Source organism: Notolepis coatsorum, assembly GCF_963971535.1.
Source record: "Notolepis coatsorum genome assembly, chromosome: 18".
Classification (NCBI taxonomy): domain Eukaryota; kingdom Metazoa; phylum Chordata; class Actinopteri; order Aulopiformes; family Paralepididae; genus Notolepis; species Notolepis coatsorum.
In genome coordinates this window covers 72,681,225-72,698,154 of record NC_140182.1, presented here as the reverse complement: position 1 = coordinate 72,698,154, position 16,930 = coordinate 72,681,225, and the positions used below count along the sequence as shown (strand labels likewise).

At 45.5% G+C, this 16,930-nt stretch overlaps 2 protein-coding genes across 2 annotated transcripts in view; both read right to left on the bottom strand.

The window, feature by feature from the left end:
* Nucleotides 1–256: 256 nt before the first annotated feature.
* Nucleotides 257–7,206, bottom strand: rabl2 (RAB, member of RAS oncogene family-like 2). The gene is made up of 8 exons (XM_084334564.1): nucleotides 6,677–7,206; nucleotides 6,535–6,564; nucleotides 6,331–6,410; nucleotides 6,076–6,155; nucleotides 4,847–4,958; nucleotides 4,506–4,603; nucleotides 3,958–4,041; nucleotides 257–2,697 (listed from the first exon to the last, which is right to left on the bottom strand). The coding sequence occupies exons 1-8, from the start codon at nucleotides 6,781–6,783 to the stop codon at nucleotides 2,617–2,619; spliced, it is 672 nt and encodes a 223-aa protein (XP_084190690.1). The 5' UTR covers nucleotides 6,784–7,206; the 3' UTR covers nucleotides 257–2,616.
* A 2,030-nt stretch (nucleotides 7,207–9,236) lies between these two features.
* Nucleotides 9,237–16,930, bottom strand: part of cimap1b (ciliary microtubule associated protein 1B) — a gene marked incomplete at both ends in the record, with an annotated part of 34,180 nt that continues 26,486 nt past the window's right edge. Inside the window, 2 exons of the mRNA XM_084335240.1 lie at nucleotides 9,237–9,280; nucleotides 12,305–12,819. Of these exons, the coding sequence (XP_084191366.1) occupies nucleotides 9,237–9,280; nucleotides 12,305–12,819 (559 nt within the window). The remainder of the gene's footprint in view (nucleotides 9,281–12,304; nucleotides 12,820–16,930) is intronic.

The following is a 16,930-nucleotide window of genomic DNA, read 5'->3' as shown; positions in this document are numbered from 1 at the left end:
TGGAAGCATTTGAAATGAAAAAAGGGATAGTTCAAAATGTCATGTCACATTTGAGAAAACAACTTTTTCCAAAACGAATAAAAAATTATTTTGAAGTAGCCTAATTTTAAGCCATCTTGTACTATGGGGGCTGCTATGTTTTTGTTGTCATGGGCATGCTCTACTCTGGTTGGATAAGCAGGCAAGCAAGCATGCAAGTGTTAACTGCCAGAAGATATCCAAAACAGTGACATGGTGTATCCATGACAACAAATACACGGCAGCCCCCCCCCCCCCCCCCCAAAAGACAGATGGCTTGAAATTAGGCTACTTCAAAGTCTATTCACTTGTTTGCAAAACATGATTATTTGACTTGCTATAAATTCACTTTGAATTATCCGTCCCATTTCTAGTGTTTCCACTCCCCGTTAAAGGCCCCATGAAATCAAAATAGATCTTTAAGTTATTTGATCAAGATATGTCTTGTGCCGATTGTCACCTATACGCCAGTATCTGTCCCAACAATGACAAAAAAGTTGCTTTGTAGGTATTCTTAATGCTGTCGAGTGTTGATCCTGCACACAGGGGGCACATTGTAGCTTACTAGCTGGCTAACGTTACCAACATTGCATAACATTAGCTTGCTAGCTAATGGGTTAACTGTAACGTACATTCTGCACCATTGGCTACTGTAAACAGCACTCAATATCCATGACAAGTCCCTCCCTAGCTTCCTGTTTTTACAGGAAATGCGTTAATATGCGGAATCAAATAGCATTCTGCTAGCCGTTTCATGGTGACTTTAAAGTCCGGGTTCATAAACAAACATGCCAATGGTGTAGTAGAAGATGGCGAATTGAATCACACATTATGATAGAAACGATTGCGTGTTCACTGTATTAAAGCCGTATTAACTTATTGGCCTCAGAAAACCTCCCATTTATTGGCCTCAGGAAACCTCCCATTTATTGATTGATTTATTGAACAGGAAATTTGCAACATTTATCACAGCATTTACCATGACAGACACCTAGAGGAGGATGGATAAACAAGACCTCTTGCAGTCAACACAAGAGTTGAGAAGTACTGTAGTGTACGCAGTGCTGGTTAAAGGGAAAATTCACCCTAAAACAACTATTCATATCATATTATGCTATTCCAATCGACAAACACGAGAAAGTCGTCTCCCTATGCTTGAAATCAGAGCATCAGGATTTAAATGTATTATGTCATCAGATAACACTCTGGCTACATTCACACTGCAAGCCTTAATGCTCAATTCTGATTTATTGCTCAGATCCTGGCTTTTTTGTTTTTGTTTGTTTGGCTCAATCTAGTGACGTGAAAGTCGCATGACTGTTCACTCAGACTGAGGTCACATTGTAAAAGATCAGACCTGTATCTGATTTAGGATATGAAAGTGGCCCAAATCAGAATTGAAAAGATCAGATTTGATGTGATTTGTGCTGTTCACACTGTCATGGAAAAACTGATCTGAATCACACAAGCAAGTCTGATTTGGGCCACTGTTGCCTGTAGTGTGAACATAGCCATTTTGGAGTTTGTGGGTTTGTAGATTTTAGTTTGAGCCATTACATCCAAATTTGTTTTATTTAATTGTAGGGTTTACAGCTCTCAATCTGAAAATGTACCCATATCCCAGTATAATCACCATGGTTACTGTCTAGGAGTTAAATCACCATGGTTACTGTCAGTGTCCTAGAGCTGTTCCATTATTCACTGTCTATGTAGCAGCTTCAGGATTTGCCTCTTGATGACATCATCAGTAGAGTCTTGTTTCTCTGGTGTTTAGGTTAAGGAGAGACTTGTTCCAATTCAAAATTGATACAATGTTATAGAATAAATGTGAATTCTATTTTAGGGTGAATTCCCCCTTTAATATTCGGGAAAATGTGAAGTTGTCCCGTTTCATTAAAAACAGCCTACTATCCAATCACTGCCATTTAGAAAAACACACACAATCACAGTCAGTCACACAAGTGTAATCATCAATTCGGTTACATTCGGTACAAACTAAAGACACTGGACGAGAAGGTACTGGCTTCGCTAGAGCATCAATGCAACAGTAGCAGCTGAGACGCTACTCCACTCTCACTGCACACGTTTCGCACAGAGATCGAGACGAGGAGCAAAAAGAGGGAGGTCACATTCACAGGTTCCCTTTTGCTTTGTGCGTGTTATAGTGATCATTTACCACACTTCACATTCTAGTTACGGTACACAAATTAAATGACGCACGTAGGTAAACAGCCGACCGCCCAGCGTGGTAGCTAAATGTAGACCACGGTACGTTTGGAGAACTGTGGGACCCAATGTTTTGACCAGATCCGAGCCCTGTGCCGGCATGAAACCAGGGTGCCACCTCCCTTTCTAGTTCAGATGATCCCGTTGCAGACAACATGGGAGACAATGTGCCAAAAAAGAGATTTAAAAAAGGTTTGTCGCTTCTCCTGTAACATCTGTCCCAGTGAACGAGGGCCCGTCTGTGTCGCGTTCCGTGTCAATTTTCACGTCCGTTCGACGAGAGGTACCTGCTGTCCTCAGACAAGAGGAGAGGAGAGGACGGCGTGTCTGCCACGCAACGAGAGGGGTTCCCGGAGAGCGCACGGCATCACGTCACGCCGACCCCGGACTATCCGTCTTCAGACCGTCCACGGCTGCTTCGGAAGTGTCCTCCTTCTTCTCCAGCTCAAAGTTCTAAAAATACAAATGTTTTGTTTATATATTTTTTTCTTTTTCTCCCATCCCTAATTCAGTCATGCAAATTCCCTTCCTGGTCGTCTCATGCGCTGCCCTACTGTCAGTCTGGGGAGGGTGTAGACTACCACATGCCTCCTCTGTTGGTCTGGGGAGGGTGTAGACTATCACATGCCCCCTCTGTTGGTCTGGGGAGGGTGTAGACTACTACATGCCCCCTCTGTTGGTCTGGGGAGGGTGTAGACTACTACATGCCCCCTCTGTTGGTCTGGGGAGGGTGTAGACTACCACATGCCCCCTCTGTTGGTCTGGGGAGGGTGTAGACTACCACATGCCTCCTCTGTCGGTCTGGGGAGGGTGTAGACTACCACATGTCTCCTCTGTTGGTCTGGGGAGGGTGTAGACTACCACATGCCCCCTCTGTTGGTCTGGGGAGGGTGTAGACTACCACATGCCTCCTCTGTTGGTCTGGGCAGGGTGTAGACTACCACACGTCTCTGCCGATACACATGGAGTCACCAGCCGCTTCTTTTCACCCAACAGGAGGTTCACACTATTTCCCCCAGATCCGCTCTCTGCTGAACAAGCGCTGAACAGACCAGTAGGAGTCGCTGTTTGCAACGAGCAGGACTCACACCCCAACGGCTTCCCACCCGCGAACACTGTGTTCACAGAGACGACTGACCAAGCCGGAGGTACCGCTGACAGCTGGATTCTAACCCAGAGTCTCCTGCTTAGACCTCTACACTACTCAGCCGCCCAAATGTGTGTTTTTCTAGTCGGAATTATACACGGTTAACGTGAAGGATTCCACCCGCTTGGAGTTCAAAATGCTCTGTTTATGCGAAGGCCCCACGCTGTGTGTATTTTCCAGAGAGACGGTAAACAAAACAAGGCTTCTCGTAAAAAAAAAAGGGAATCGTGTGCGTGACGGCTGGCTGAGCTAAATCATTTGGCTCGTTAATTGATGCTTTTTCTTCAGAGTGAACATCTGCGACTCGCCAAAATAAAATTAAGAAAATTCTAAAAGGATCGTGTTTATTGTGAACAAAACGAGGACAGCGGTTCAAAACTGAATTATTCCTCAAGAGTTTTTCAGAGCAAACGCTCCGTGACTAATGCAGGTTTAATTTCCGCTAGTGAACAAAAGCCACGGAGTGACTTAAGTTAGACATTGTGGATTTATAAAAGCGTGTCTGCGAATGAGAACGCACATCGGAAGCTGCCTTTTGATATTCGGGGGGAGAGGGTGAACGGTACCTCTAATTCTTGCATCACTTCGTCCATGAAGTCGCTGGGGTTTCGCTTGTAGTCCATGGCTCTCTCAATCATCTCTCTGAACATCTGTTGTCGAGACGGAGCGGGTTCATGTGTAAGACGAGGAATACATAGGGACAGCAATTTTGTGTGCGAGTGTGAGAGAGAGACAGAGAGAGAGAAGGAGACAGACCGAGAGAGAGAGGAGAGAGACAGGGCAGAGAGAGGAGAGAGAGAGACAGACAGAGGGCAGAGAGAGGAGAGACAGACAGAGAGACATACACAGAGAGAGACAGACAGAGAGAAACGGAGAGAGGAGAGACAGGCGGAAAGAGGAGAGACAGAGAGAGGAGACAGACAGAGACAGACACAGAGAGAGAGGAGAGACACACAGATAAAGAGAGGAGACATACAGAGAGAGAGAAAGGAGAGAGACAGACAGAGAAAGAGACAGACAGAGAGAAATAGAGACAGAGAGACAGACAGAGAGAGAGAGAAACAGAGAGAGAGATAGATCTGATGGACAGGTTTGACATCTGGCCTGTCTTCACCTTCACTACATTAGTCCCGTCGGCAGCGGACACAAAGTAGAATGGAAGGCCCTGCTTCTTGCCAAAGCTGAAGCTCCTCTGAGTCACCTTCGAGTCAGCTGCAAAAGCATTGAACAAGACAGACAAAGAAATGGCACCTAGTCCCAACTTCAAACACTACATTTAAACTTGCATGCAAGGAGATTCAAAAGGGTACATCCAGTATCTCCTTATAGTCAACGTGAACCCTCTCTGCTATTGACAAAATCACACACTTCCACATAAGCATTGAAGGATCAACAGTGTAAGAATTAGAACTGAAAGCCATGTTAAGTCTACTGTGGTCCAGTCAGACGACCCACCGTCAATCTTGTTGGCGACTACGCAGCAGGGTATCTCCGGTCTGTACTCTCTCAGCTCCTTGTACCAGTTGGCCAAGTTCTTATACGTGATCTTCCTCTGGACATCAAACACCTGGAAAATACAGCACAATGAGTCTGCTTCGTTGACCTCTCTAATTGACCCATCTCGAGCCACACCCTCTTTTCTTGATCCTCCAATCACAAGTGTTACTCGTTTGTCCGAGGGAAGAAGCGGTCGTTGTTGAAGGATCAAGAAAAGAGGGCGGGGCTGAGATATGTCAAATTGATATGAATCTTCAAGTTTTCAGATGAAATGGGCGGTAAGGTGGCATAGCGGAGATTGCGCTCGTCACCAATGCAAGAGGCTGCGGTCTCGACTCCCGGAGTCAGCATTGCCTCTGGCTTGGGCTGATCGCTATACTAACCCGTTTGGCTGGGTTAGGGGGAGGGAAGTCACGGTGGGGATCTGGCATTGTGGACAGCGACGCCTACAGGTCAGGTCTGGGCGCTTGCTCAGCTGAGGCAGGACTTGATGAAGGCAGCGTGACCTCCCACGCGTTACACTTCACCAATGAGAGTCCTCGCTGCCAGGTGAAAAAAGAGGCACTGGCTGTCGCAGTGCGTGTCGGAGGAAGCGTGCGTAGGACTTCAGGTTTCCCTTGTACCGACCAGTTGGAGAACATGCGCACAACAAACAGGTAGGGGAGGGGGGGAATTGGCACAACGACTAAATTGGGACGGGGGGAAAAAATCGGAGAGGATTAAAAAAATATATAATAATTCAGGTGAACAATGTTTTCAAACCAAATTATGTAAAAACGGTACATTGTAGTATTGTTTACATTTGTGGTGTAAAAAGACGGTACAAGCTGAGAATTTGTAGATCACACTCACACTCAACAGTAGTTGAGTTTCGATGGATTTATAAGGTTAATGGGAGAATAGTTAACAAGTGTTGTTGAGGAACTTGTCACACATGTTTCCTGAGGCACCTGGAAGGTAATTCACTGAGGCAGATGGTTCATTTTGACAGTTTGTCAGGCGTAGCAACGGTAACTAAGGGAGGACAGACGAAACGGCAACTCAAGGAACACACCAACATTAGCTTTCTACTGAACATTTAAAGAGGAAATCTGGTATCCAACTTCTCGTCTGACGGTAAAGAACATTTCCCATAATGTCAAGGTGCCCCTTCAAAGTGTGGTGTCCACAATGAGAACCCATCTTACCATGATACATGCATGTGCTTTGTGGTAGTATGAGGGATGCATGCTCTGGAACCTCTCCTGGCCTGCTGTGTCCCAGAAGTCTTGAATGTGAGAGAAACAAGCACAACCTGAGCAGAAAGTATTTTAAGTCTCCTGCCAGCTGATCCAACACGCTTTCTAGATTCAGTGTCGAGCTTAATTAAACTGCATCTATCCGACATTGGCAACAGAGCCAAAAATCAACAACCAATGTGGTAAGAAGCAAGCGATACATACCAACCAACACGGTCTTGTCGCCTATGGTGGCCGTGTGTTTGTAAAGAGTTAAAGCATACGTTGAGAGCTGCTGGGGACGACTGCAGCGATTGTTTAGGAGCATTTAAGATAATATGAATGGATGGATGGATGTAGACAGATTAGCTTCATTATATTATTATCTATAGCCTAAATGTCATGAAAGATATTATGGAAAAAGGATACTAGCCATCCATGAGAAACCTCTCCATCAGCCTGGAGCATTAGAAAACAAAGAAACATGAGACATTCAGATTATCATGTTATTGTGAGTATTCAGACATAGTTAGGCTAAATAACATTACTAGACGTCACTAGTTTCGCTTACTTGGATTTACCAACTGCACTATCTCCCAAACAGATTATCTTCACTTGTTCGTCTGCATCGTATTTTTCTTGGTCCACTTCAGGGATGCCACCGGCGTCGCCAGCCATTTTTCTTGACTGACGTTCGAGGCGAGATGACAACAACACTACTAGCAGGATTTAGCTTGCTGCCGGTTAGCCAACATTAACATTCGATGGGTTGGCTTGTTGACGTTGATCATTTTTTGTTCGTTTGCCAATCCCTGCATCATCCAATCTAGCATCAACAGATCATGTTTGTATTCTAGCATTCAGTAGTCCTCGTTAGTTCCCTTCGCTTACTCTTGTCTAGCCAGGTGTTTAGCATTAAGCGTTAGTTAAGATTAGCTTCTTACGTTGATGACATTAGCCAATACATTTCAACACTTAAACGTTCAGTATTATACGTCTGTGATTTTATCATGCTGCAAAAGTAAATTAAATCATACGAACAAATGTAAACAACTAACAATGACAAGAAAGCTACGGTAAACGCTCAGAAATCAAGTTGGCCTAGCGCCAACCGCATGAAACTATTTTCGTCTCTATGCAACGGAGACGCTTGTAGGACCCTTTTCTCGACTCTCGCTGTGCTTAGAGGTGCCTGTCACAAATGTAGTAGTAGTTGGAATATGAATGAATGAATGAAAACTTTATTTAACAGATTGCAGAATGGGTACAATACAATACGATTCAATACACACAATTGTTAAGTGGTGCAGACCAGAGAAAGACGTTTGTCTTGTTTACATCAGGGTCCCCCATTTTCAATTCATAGTGAAATACAGGTGTTCTGAAGGATCAGATTAAACCGAATATATATATTTATTTATATATATATATTTAATTGTATTTGTATATCCCCTGATATCCCCTGATATTCCTTGTATATTCCTTGTACAATATGCATTGAATATCCCTTCTAGTCTACTGAACATCCCATAATAGTCTCCATTCTACCATTGGACGAGACCTTGGTGCCAGGTCGCCATACCCCTCAGACCAGGTTCAATCGTACCGCTCAACATGTATGGACAAGTCCTAGTTCCGCGTAGGAATATGTCTACCGCACCACTAATGGTACTATTTGTTCATAGTGCGTATATATACTGCGCTATTAAAGTAGAGCTTCCTTTTAGTCCAGTTCCTTACCCTCCAACAGAGTGACAGACGCAAAAGCCTCCCCGCGAACCACGTGTGGGCAGTAAGGCCAATTCGGCCCAGTATCGGCATTGAGACATCGTGTATATTAATATTTGAATAGTCATATTTGGCACTATATCGTCGAGTTGGACGTATTCTATTAAGCTAATAATAGTCTATTCATATGTAGTGCCTCGTGCGGTAAGAGTTCTATAGTAATCAGCACCCCCATCGTTTCGGGCATCAGCTGGACGCTTATCCAGGGTGGTTGACCCCACGTGAAGCTGCACCCGAGGAGCTCCAGGCCAAAGAGCGAGTGGACCTGTATATTGGATTATTCTACCGACGACGGCTAGCCTTCCCCGGCTTGGATTATGCTTTGAGTACTTTGATTATTCTATGGATAAAGGCCAACACTGCGGTGTGTTGGAAATACCCCCCCCCGGAGAGGACGACAGGTGAGAAGACGCTCTACACGACGAGGTCGCCTCACGTCTCTCCATCGTGGACCGGAGGACGCCGGCCACAGAGAGTCCAACTGCTTTCATCTGTGGATCGAGGATCGCTGGGCACCGGGTCGCACGACTGTGGGCTCTCCCAGGATACCCTCGGCCAGACGGGATACAGCCAGACTCTACCCCCCCCCCCTCCAGCTGTCCTACAAGCAGTCGGAACCTTCCCCTAGTGTATCCAGCTATATAATCATTCAAGTATCATTGCTATTGTTCCCTAAATATTCCAGGTTGTATATTTGCTTCCTGCGCAATCAGAGATTGGACATTCGATATTGATCTACCTACGAATACTCATTTGCCATAAAAGTGCATACTATTTCAAATCATAAATGTAATTAAGTGATCGTTGTACATACCTTTTGCTATGTATTATTATTAAACGCAGACTTTCGACTTGGTACATTTGTGTTGGATCCGTTTCATCAGGTGGGAGTGTTTATCATAATTATTTATACCTAGTACTGGGTGGCCAGAGTCTAAAGTACAAGAGGTAGTGGTAGTAAGTATCATATCTAACAATACAGTCAGGGAATTGTACCCCTCAGTTACAACAGGCGTAATAATACTAATTAACCAAAATAACATTACATTCGTAGGCATTTGTTGTATTTCATTTTTTTTATATATATATATTTTTAAGAAGTTCTCAGTCCTTGCTCCGCAATGGTGGAATGAACTTCCCACCAGTCAGGACAGTGCCGACATGTGACTAAAACACACCTCTTCAATCAATATCAGAAATGAAGAGTGTAAAAAATATATACTAACCTTCATACTGTCTTCTATATTATCCACCTTGCTAACTAAGTAATCTACCTTGCCTATATTATTACCTACTATGCTAATATGTCTATACTACTATGCGCTCAAGACTAGCACCCAAGTTCAACACTGATTGAAGAACATAGCATATAGGCTGCAGTAAGAAACTGAAAACCAGATTTACAAACATCAATATTAAGACAGAAAACACTCATCACAGACAAGTTGGATGTGGCCAATTACTTAAACATATTCTTTACAAACATAGCCACAACACTGGTTAATAAACTACCCTCCCACTCTGGGCATTTTGGTGTAGAACACATCATAGCCTTCTACAAAAACCTAGGGGTTCGCAAAGACGACTTCAAACTCGAAATGGTAACAACTGATGAGGTGTTAAAAAAACTGAGCACCCTCCAACCTAACAAGGCCACTGGCCATGACAATATCCCCTCCAAATTCCTCAGAGACTCAGCAGCCACCATCACCCCAGTCGTCACCCACATAATAAACCTCTCCATAAAACAGGGACACGTCCCCAAAGATTTCAAAATTGCGAGAGTGACCCCCTGCACAAAAAAGGCAGCAAATAGACTCAGGCAACTACCACCCTGTTTCTATTCTTACCTCCATCTAAAAGGCAGCAAATAGACTCAGGCAACTACCACCCTGTTTCTATTCTTACCTCCATCTCGAAAGTTATGGAAAAAATAGTCTACGAACAGGTCGAAAAGTACCTTGCGGAAAAAAAGCTAATCTACGAATTCCAATCTGGCTTCAGAACATCCCATTAACATCCCATTAACACAACATTATGCATACTTTTGACAATAAATAAAATCTGAATTTGTTCTTACTTTCTTGCATGGGTAAATAAAGGTGAAATACATTTAAAAAAAAATTCAAATTAAAATAAATAATTGAAAACCGATACCGATATCACATTTTAATGCCAATATCGGTAGGGCGATAATATCAGACATCCCTAGTTTTGATAGTTCATCAGTGAGCTGGATGCAATCCTGCCTGGAGGGGAGAGAACAGATGGTGGAGGTGAACGGTACACTGGCCCCCCCCCTCCCAGTGAGCTGTGGTGTTCCACAAGGAAGCATACTAGGACCTTTACTGTTCCTAATTTATGCAAATGACATGTCATCAGCTTGTGACTGCAACTTGTTCCTGTTCACGGACGACTCAGCCCTGCTGGTCTCTGACAGGGTCAAGTTGCAGGTTGAAAAAGCCCTCAGCTCTGAACTCGCCAGAATCTGCACCTGGCTCGCTGATAACAAACTATCATTACACCTGGGTAAAACAGAGTCCATTCTCTTCGGATCAAATAACAAACTCAGCAAGGCCAACGGCTTCTCTGTTACAGTGGGTGACAATATTGTCACAAGGAAAGATGAAATTACCCTACCTGGGTTCCATCCTAGAGGCAAATCTTTCCTGTGACAAAATGGCAACCAATATAATAATAAAAAGTCAACCAACGAATTCAGATTCAGATTCAGATTCAGATTACTTTATTCGCCATTTCATACATGTACAAAAAGGAACGTGTTTTGGCATTACAGTGCATACTTTTTTTTCACAATTAAGAACAATACAACAGTAAATAAATAATTTTAAGTAAAGTGCAAGACAGGACATAACAGTGAGACAACAATAAGACTGTGAAAGTGCGGTGGTTGGGGACATGGATACAGTGCAACACAAAGTTCAAGTCCAGAAGTCCAGCCCTAGCAGCTCGCCATAGAGGGGGGGGGGGAGCAGGGGGACACCTGACTCGTTTACCAGGCGAGCTGCTGAGGGGAAGAAACTCAGTCTGTGGCGGGACTTTAGTGTCTTGGGCAGCCGTAGCCGCCTGCCGTGGGGGAGCATGTTGAAGAGGTTGTGACCCGGGTGGGCGGGGTCTGCCATGATCTTCCTCGCCCTCCTCAAGGCCCTGGTGGAATGTAGGGACTCGAGGGAGGGAAGGGGGCAGCCGATCACCCTCTCCGCCGAGCGAATCACCCGCTGCAGCTTGGCCTTGTCTCTGACCGTGGCTGCAGGGAACCAGGTGATGATGGAGAGGGTGAGGATGGACTGGATGATGGCGGTGTAAAACTGGACCATCATGGTCCTCGGCAGCCTGAACTTCCTCAGCTGACGTAGGAAGTACATCCTCTTCCGGGCCTTTTTATTGAGAGCGATGGTGTTCAGCTCCCATTTTAGGTCCCGGGAGAGTGTCATGCCGAGGAAGCGGCAGGACTCCACAGAGGCCACCGGGGTGCCTCCCAGAATGATAGAGGTGGGGGGGTTGCCTTCCGCCTGAAGTCCACTACCATCTCCACTGTTTTCTGGGCGTTGAGGTCCAGGGTGTTGCAGCTGCACCAGCTCAGCAGCCTCTCGATCTCCCTCCTGTAGGCGGACTCGTCCCCCCTGGATATGAGACCCACCAGGGTGGTGTCGTCCGCAAACTTCAGGAGTTTGACCGAGGGGTGCAGAGAGACGCAGCTGTTGGTGTACAGGGAGAATAGTAGTGGGGACAGAACACAGCCCTGTGGGGAGCCAGTGCTGATGGACTTGGGATCGGAGATGTTGATTCCCAACTTCACCCGCTGTGACCTGTTAGTCAGGAAGTCCGTGATCCACCTGCAGGTAGAGTCCGGCACCTGCAGCAGGGACATCTGGTGCTCCAGGATGTGCGGGAGTATGGTGTTGAAGGCCGAGCTGAAGTCCACCAACAGAATCCTGGCGTAGGTCCCTGCAGTGTCCAGGTGTTCCAGGACATAATGCAGAGCCATGTTCACAGCATCGTCCGTGGAACGGTTGGCTCTGTATGCAAACTGCAGGGGGTCCAGGAGAGGGTCCAGGACAAGGCGCTCAAAGACCTTCATGACCACAGACGTCAGGGCGACCGGTCTGTAGTCGTTAAGGCCTGTGACCTTGGCCTTCTTGGGGACGGGGATGATGGTCGAGGCCTTAAAACATGCTGGGACCCGACACAGCTCCAGTGAGGTGTTAAAAATGTTAGTGAACACTGGGGACAGCTGGTCGGCGCAATGCTTCAGGGTGGCGGGTGAGATAGAGTCAGGACCGGCTGCCTTCCGGGGGTTTTGGCTCTTAAGCAGGCGGTTCACCTCTCTTTCTGTGACAGAGAGGGGGGGGGGGGGGGGGGGGGGTCGTGGTAGGGGAGACAGGGTTACCACTGGGGACCGGGGGGGGTGATTGTGGTCTGGGGGTGTGAGGAAAGGGGGCCGGGGGTTCCCTGTCAAACCGGCAGTAAAACTCATTGAGCTCATTTGCCAGTAGAAGGTTGTCAGACGTCTGTGGGGATTTTGGCTTGTAGTTGGTGATGGTTTTTAGACCTTTCCAGACTGAGGAGGAGTTCCCCTCGGAGAACTGCAGCTGCAGTTTCCCCGAGAAGCGCTGTTTCGCCTCCTTCACTGCTCTCTCGAATCTGTACTTGGCCTCCTTAAAACAAGCCTTGTCCCCACTCCGTCTGGCCTTCTCCTTCCCAACCCTCAGCTGACGCAGCTGGGCTGTAAACCAGGGTTTGTCGTTGTTATAGACTTTCCTGGAGCGGGAGGGGACACACTCCTCCTCACAGAAGCCGACAAATGACGTCACAGTCTCTGTGTAATCGTCCAGGTTGTTGCCGGCCTCTGGCCCCGCCCACTCCAGGAAGCCCTGGTCGCAGCCTGCACGCTCCAGCCAAGCGCTGAGTTTATCCCGAGCGTCACCGGACCACACTTTGAAGCGTCTTACTACAGGTTTACAGATTTTTTATTTCTGCCTGTAGCAAGGGATCAGATGGATTAAGTCATGATCGCTGTTGCCCAGCGCTGCACGGGAGACAGAGTGGTAGGCTCGATTAATTGTACTGTAGCAGTGGTCTAACGTGTTCGCACCCCGGGTTGGACATGTAACTTGTTGCCGGTACCTCGGGAGAGCCCGGCTGAGATTAGCCTGGTTAAAGTCACCGAGTCCTCATAATCCTTGGGATTTCAGCACCCAGTGTCAGATACTGAGAAGCGCGGTCTACCTTGACTTCGATCACCAGACTATCCGGATGTTTTATTTCAACTCTAAGAATCTGCTCAGCCAGTGCGTCTTGTGCAGCGTTAGCGTCTGCGTCTGGTGGAATATAAACACGAACAAGATTCTTGTACCGGATCTCCTCTCTGGTAAACAAGAATACCTTGAAGACTCTAACAGGAGGACTCATTCAAGGGTACTACAACTATTGTAACTGAGGGGTACAATTCCCTGACTGTATTGATAAGTATGGTATCATTAAACCACTACCGCTTTATGTACTTTAATTACTGGCCATACAGTACACGATATATGAATATGATGAACACTTCCCACAATGAAATCGGTTCCAGTCAAAGGTATTAATCAAGTATTTAATGGAGCAAAAGGTACATAGGATACTTTACATTATTCTTTGAATGCACTTGTAAGGCAAAGGAGTATGCGTAGGCAAATCAATAACGAATGTCCATTCTCTGGTTACGCAGGAGGTAATTATACAACCTGAATCTTAGGGAATTATATCTATGGTACACTGGCAATATAGCGGGAGATACTGGAAGGGGTTCCCACTGGTTGTAAGCCAGCAGGGGGGGTAGAAGATCTGTCGGTAGTAGGACGTCTGGTCAACGATGACTAGGGAGACTTCAGGTACAGAAGCCGGTGCAGTAGCCTCTTGATCCACAGACGAATACAGCTTGGTTCTCTTGTAGACTGTAGCTCCACAGGGAAGAAAGCTAGTCAACCTCAGGCTCTCTGAGCGCCGACTCGACTTGACTCCTCTCGGGGTAAATCCAACACGTGCAGGCGTCGGCGATTATCCGCTCCATAAATCACAGGACCAAAGCAAATATATTCCAGCCGCAAAGGGCTATGTAGTCGTCGGGTAGATTAATCCAGTGTACATGTCCATACGGTTCTCGCCTAGGTCTCCTCGGGTGAAAGCGCCATGCGGTCGGCCCAGCCTGGATAAGAACTCTAGCTAATACGAGAAAGCGTTGGAGATGCTGGTCACTGTAGAATTCTAACCGCACGATACACTATACTCAAATAGACTATTTGAGTATAGTGCGACATATAGAAATATGTCGCACTCGACGGTATAGCGCCAAACTCTGACAATTCAGTTATTAATTCGCACGCGGTCTCGATGCTCTATTCTGGGGCCAAACAGGCCATACTTCACCGCACGTTGTATCGTGGGTGAGGCTTCAACTTATCGGTAACATACTAAATGGACGAAGGGGCTTCTACATTCACCTGCGCCGTATTTATACGCACGGTGAACAAAACTAGTTCCACTCTCATTTCTGTCGCGTATCCCTGGGCAAGGCCGGGCATGTCCAGACACATCTTGACGGTGACTTTGAACCTGGCTCCGGAGGCCGGTCCCTGGCGCCGGTGGACCGCTGTCCAATAGGAGAATGAACTATTATGGTCTGGGCTAAAGGGATATTCCGTGTATATGTACAAGGAATATACAGGGGATATCAAACGATATACAAATACTATGCAATATATATCAATAAATAAATATATATATTCGGTTTAATCTGATCCTTTGTAACAACTATGCTTGCACCTCATGGTACCAAAGCACATCAAAGGCCCTAAAAACAAGGCTACAAACATCACAAAACAAACTGGTCAGACTACTGCTTGGCCTTACTCCTAAAACCCACCTTATCCCTGCCCATTTTGACAACCTAGGATGGCTTAGAGTAGACGACAGAGCAATGGGCCTGGTCTACAAGATACACTACACCACTAAGATACCCATGTACATGTCGAAATACTTCCCAAAGGTTAGTGAATTCCACGACCACAACACCAGAGGGAGTTCCACAAATCATGTTCAATCCAGATTCGGCTCAAGCAAGGGACTAAACACGTTTTGCAATTATGCCACAATAATGTGGAACGCCCTACAAACAGCTGTAAAGGAATGTGAATCCCTACCCTCCTTCAAAACCGCTCTCAAAGAGCACCTACGGTTGGCTGCAATTAGAAACTGGCCCCGGTAAATGTCCAAATCCCCCCCACCCCACCCACCTACCTAACCCCCTCCAATGTACAGTTTCTTCCCCTTCGGATGAATATATTTTTTTATGATCTCTTTTTCTTACACAGTATACTGTATATTTGTATGTCTTGTATGTCATAAATGTCTTGATGAATTGAAAATGGAGGACCCTGATGTAAACAAGACGAAAGTCTTTTTCTGGTCTGCATCCTCTTAACAGTTGTTTGTATTGAGCCGTATGTATATATTTTCTCCCCACCGTATGTATACCCCCTCCTAATGTACAGTCTCCTCCCCATCATATGTATATAATCTCTGTTAGGATCTATGGGTAACAGTACTGTATATTTGCATATTGTATATGTCACAAATGTAACAGTACTATATACCTGTATGTCATGTATGTCCGTCCCTATGCCATAGATGTCATGTATCTTGTGTATGTCATAAATGTCACTATGAATTGAAAATGGGGGACCCTGATGTAAACAAGACAAACGTCTTTCTCTGGTCTGCATCTCCTTAACAATTGTGTAGGAGCCAAAGCTATATTTAGGTTATTGTATTATATGAATGTTTATATGTTTATTTTTATAACCTTACATTGAACCGGCATTAGGAATATTGATTGGATTTAGATAAAGTCATTGAACCGTCTTAATTGTCATAATAGAACATTCTAGAACATTTGTGATGTCACAGTATGATGTCATGACCGAACGTTCTAGAACAGTTGTGATGTCACAGTATGATGTCATGATCGAACGTTCTGGAACATTGGTGAGGTGATGTCACCGTAAGATGTCATAACCGAACATTCTAGAACATTTGTGTCTCTATATATAGTCCACAATTCTCTCAGAGGATATGGGTCTAGGAGTGATAGGGTGAAGATGTGTAGATTGAGGCTGGGACACTGTGGGTTGAACAGTACCTTGTGCATTGTGGGAAAACATCCAGATGGGGGGTGTGAATGTGGAGAGACTGAAACTGTCGGGCATGTCTTCCTAGAATGTGAAAGGTATAGGAAAGAGAGGGAAATCTTTTATAAAAGTCTGGTAGAGTTGGGAGTCTCTTCCTTCTCTCTTAAATCTTTCTTTGGCATGGATAATGAGAACCACCAGCTGATCACAGAGGCAGTGCTGACATTTCTGCACGCTTCAGAGTTGTACCAGAGGATATAGCGTTATTGTATTTATTAATTGGACAGGCAAGAGGAGCAGAGAAGAAGGAGATAGTGTGTTTTGAAGATGAGAAGAAGAAGAGGGTAAACAATCAAAAGTTGGTTTACCAGAGGACTAACTATGGCACACCACTAGCGTAGTATAAGAACTGAGGAGGGCAGTAATACGCCTGCGGGAAATTCAAAAGAAGAAAGAAGAAGAAGAAGAAGAAGAAGAAGAAGAAGAGCTCATCAAAAGAACTGCGGAGGGCAGTAATACGCCACGATGCGTCTACACTGCCGGAAATTCTAAAGAAGAAGAAGAGCCAGGAGTGTGTAGCTTGAAACAGGACTGAACAGATAGACTAAACAACATAGACTGAAGCCTGCATTTCTCAACCAAGGTGCCAAGCCTACCGGTTTGCTGTGGAAAAATCCGGCAAGTTGATTTACGGCTTTCCAGTGTGGAGGAATTTTCATGTGTCGAGTCGGCAGTGATTTTGGAGACTGGGAAAATACCGTTTTCTTACCTTGTAGTAGTGACGTGAATATTTAGGAAAATGGCTTAGGACCACTTCTGTAAAGAAAGATTTCGCTGTGGAAAAGAAA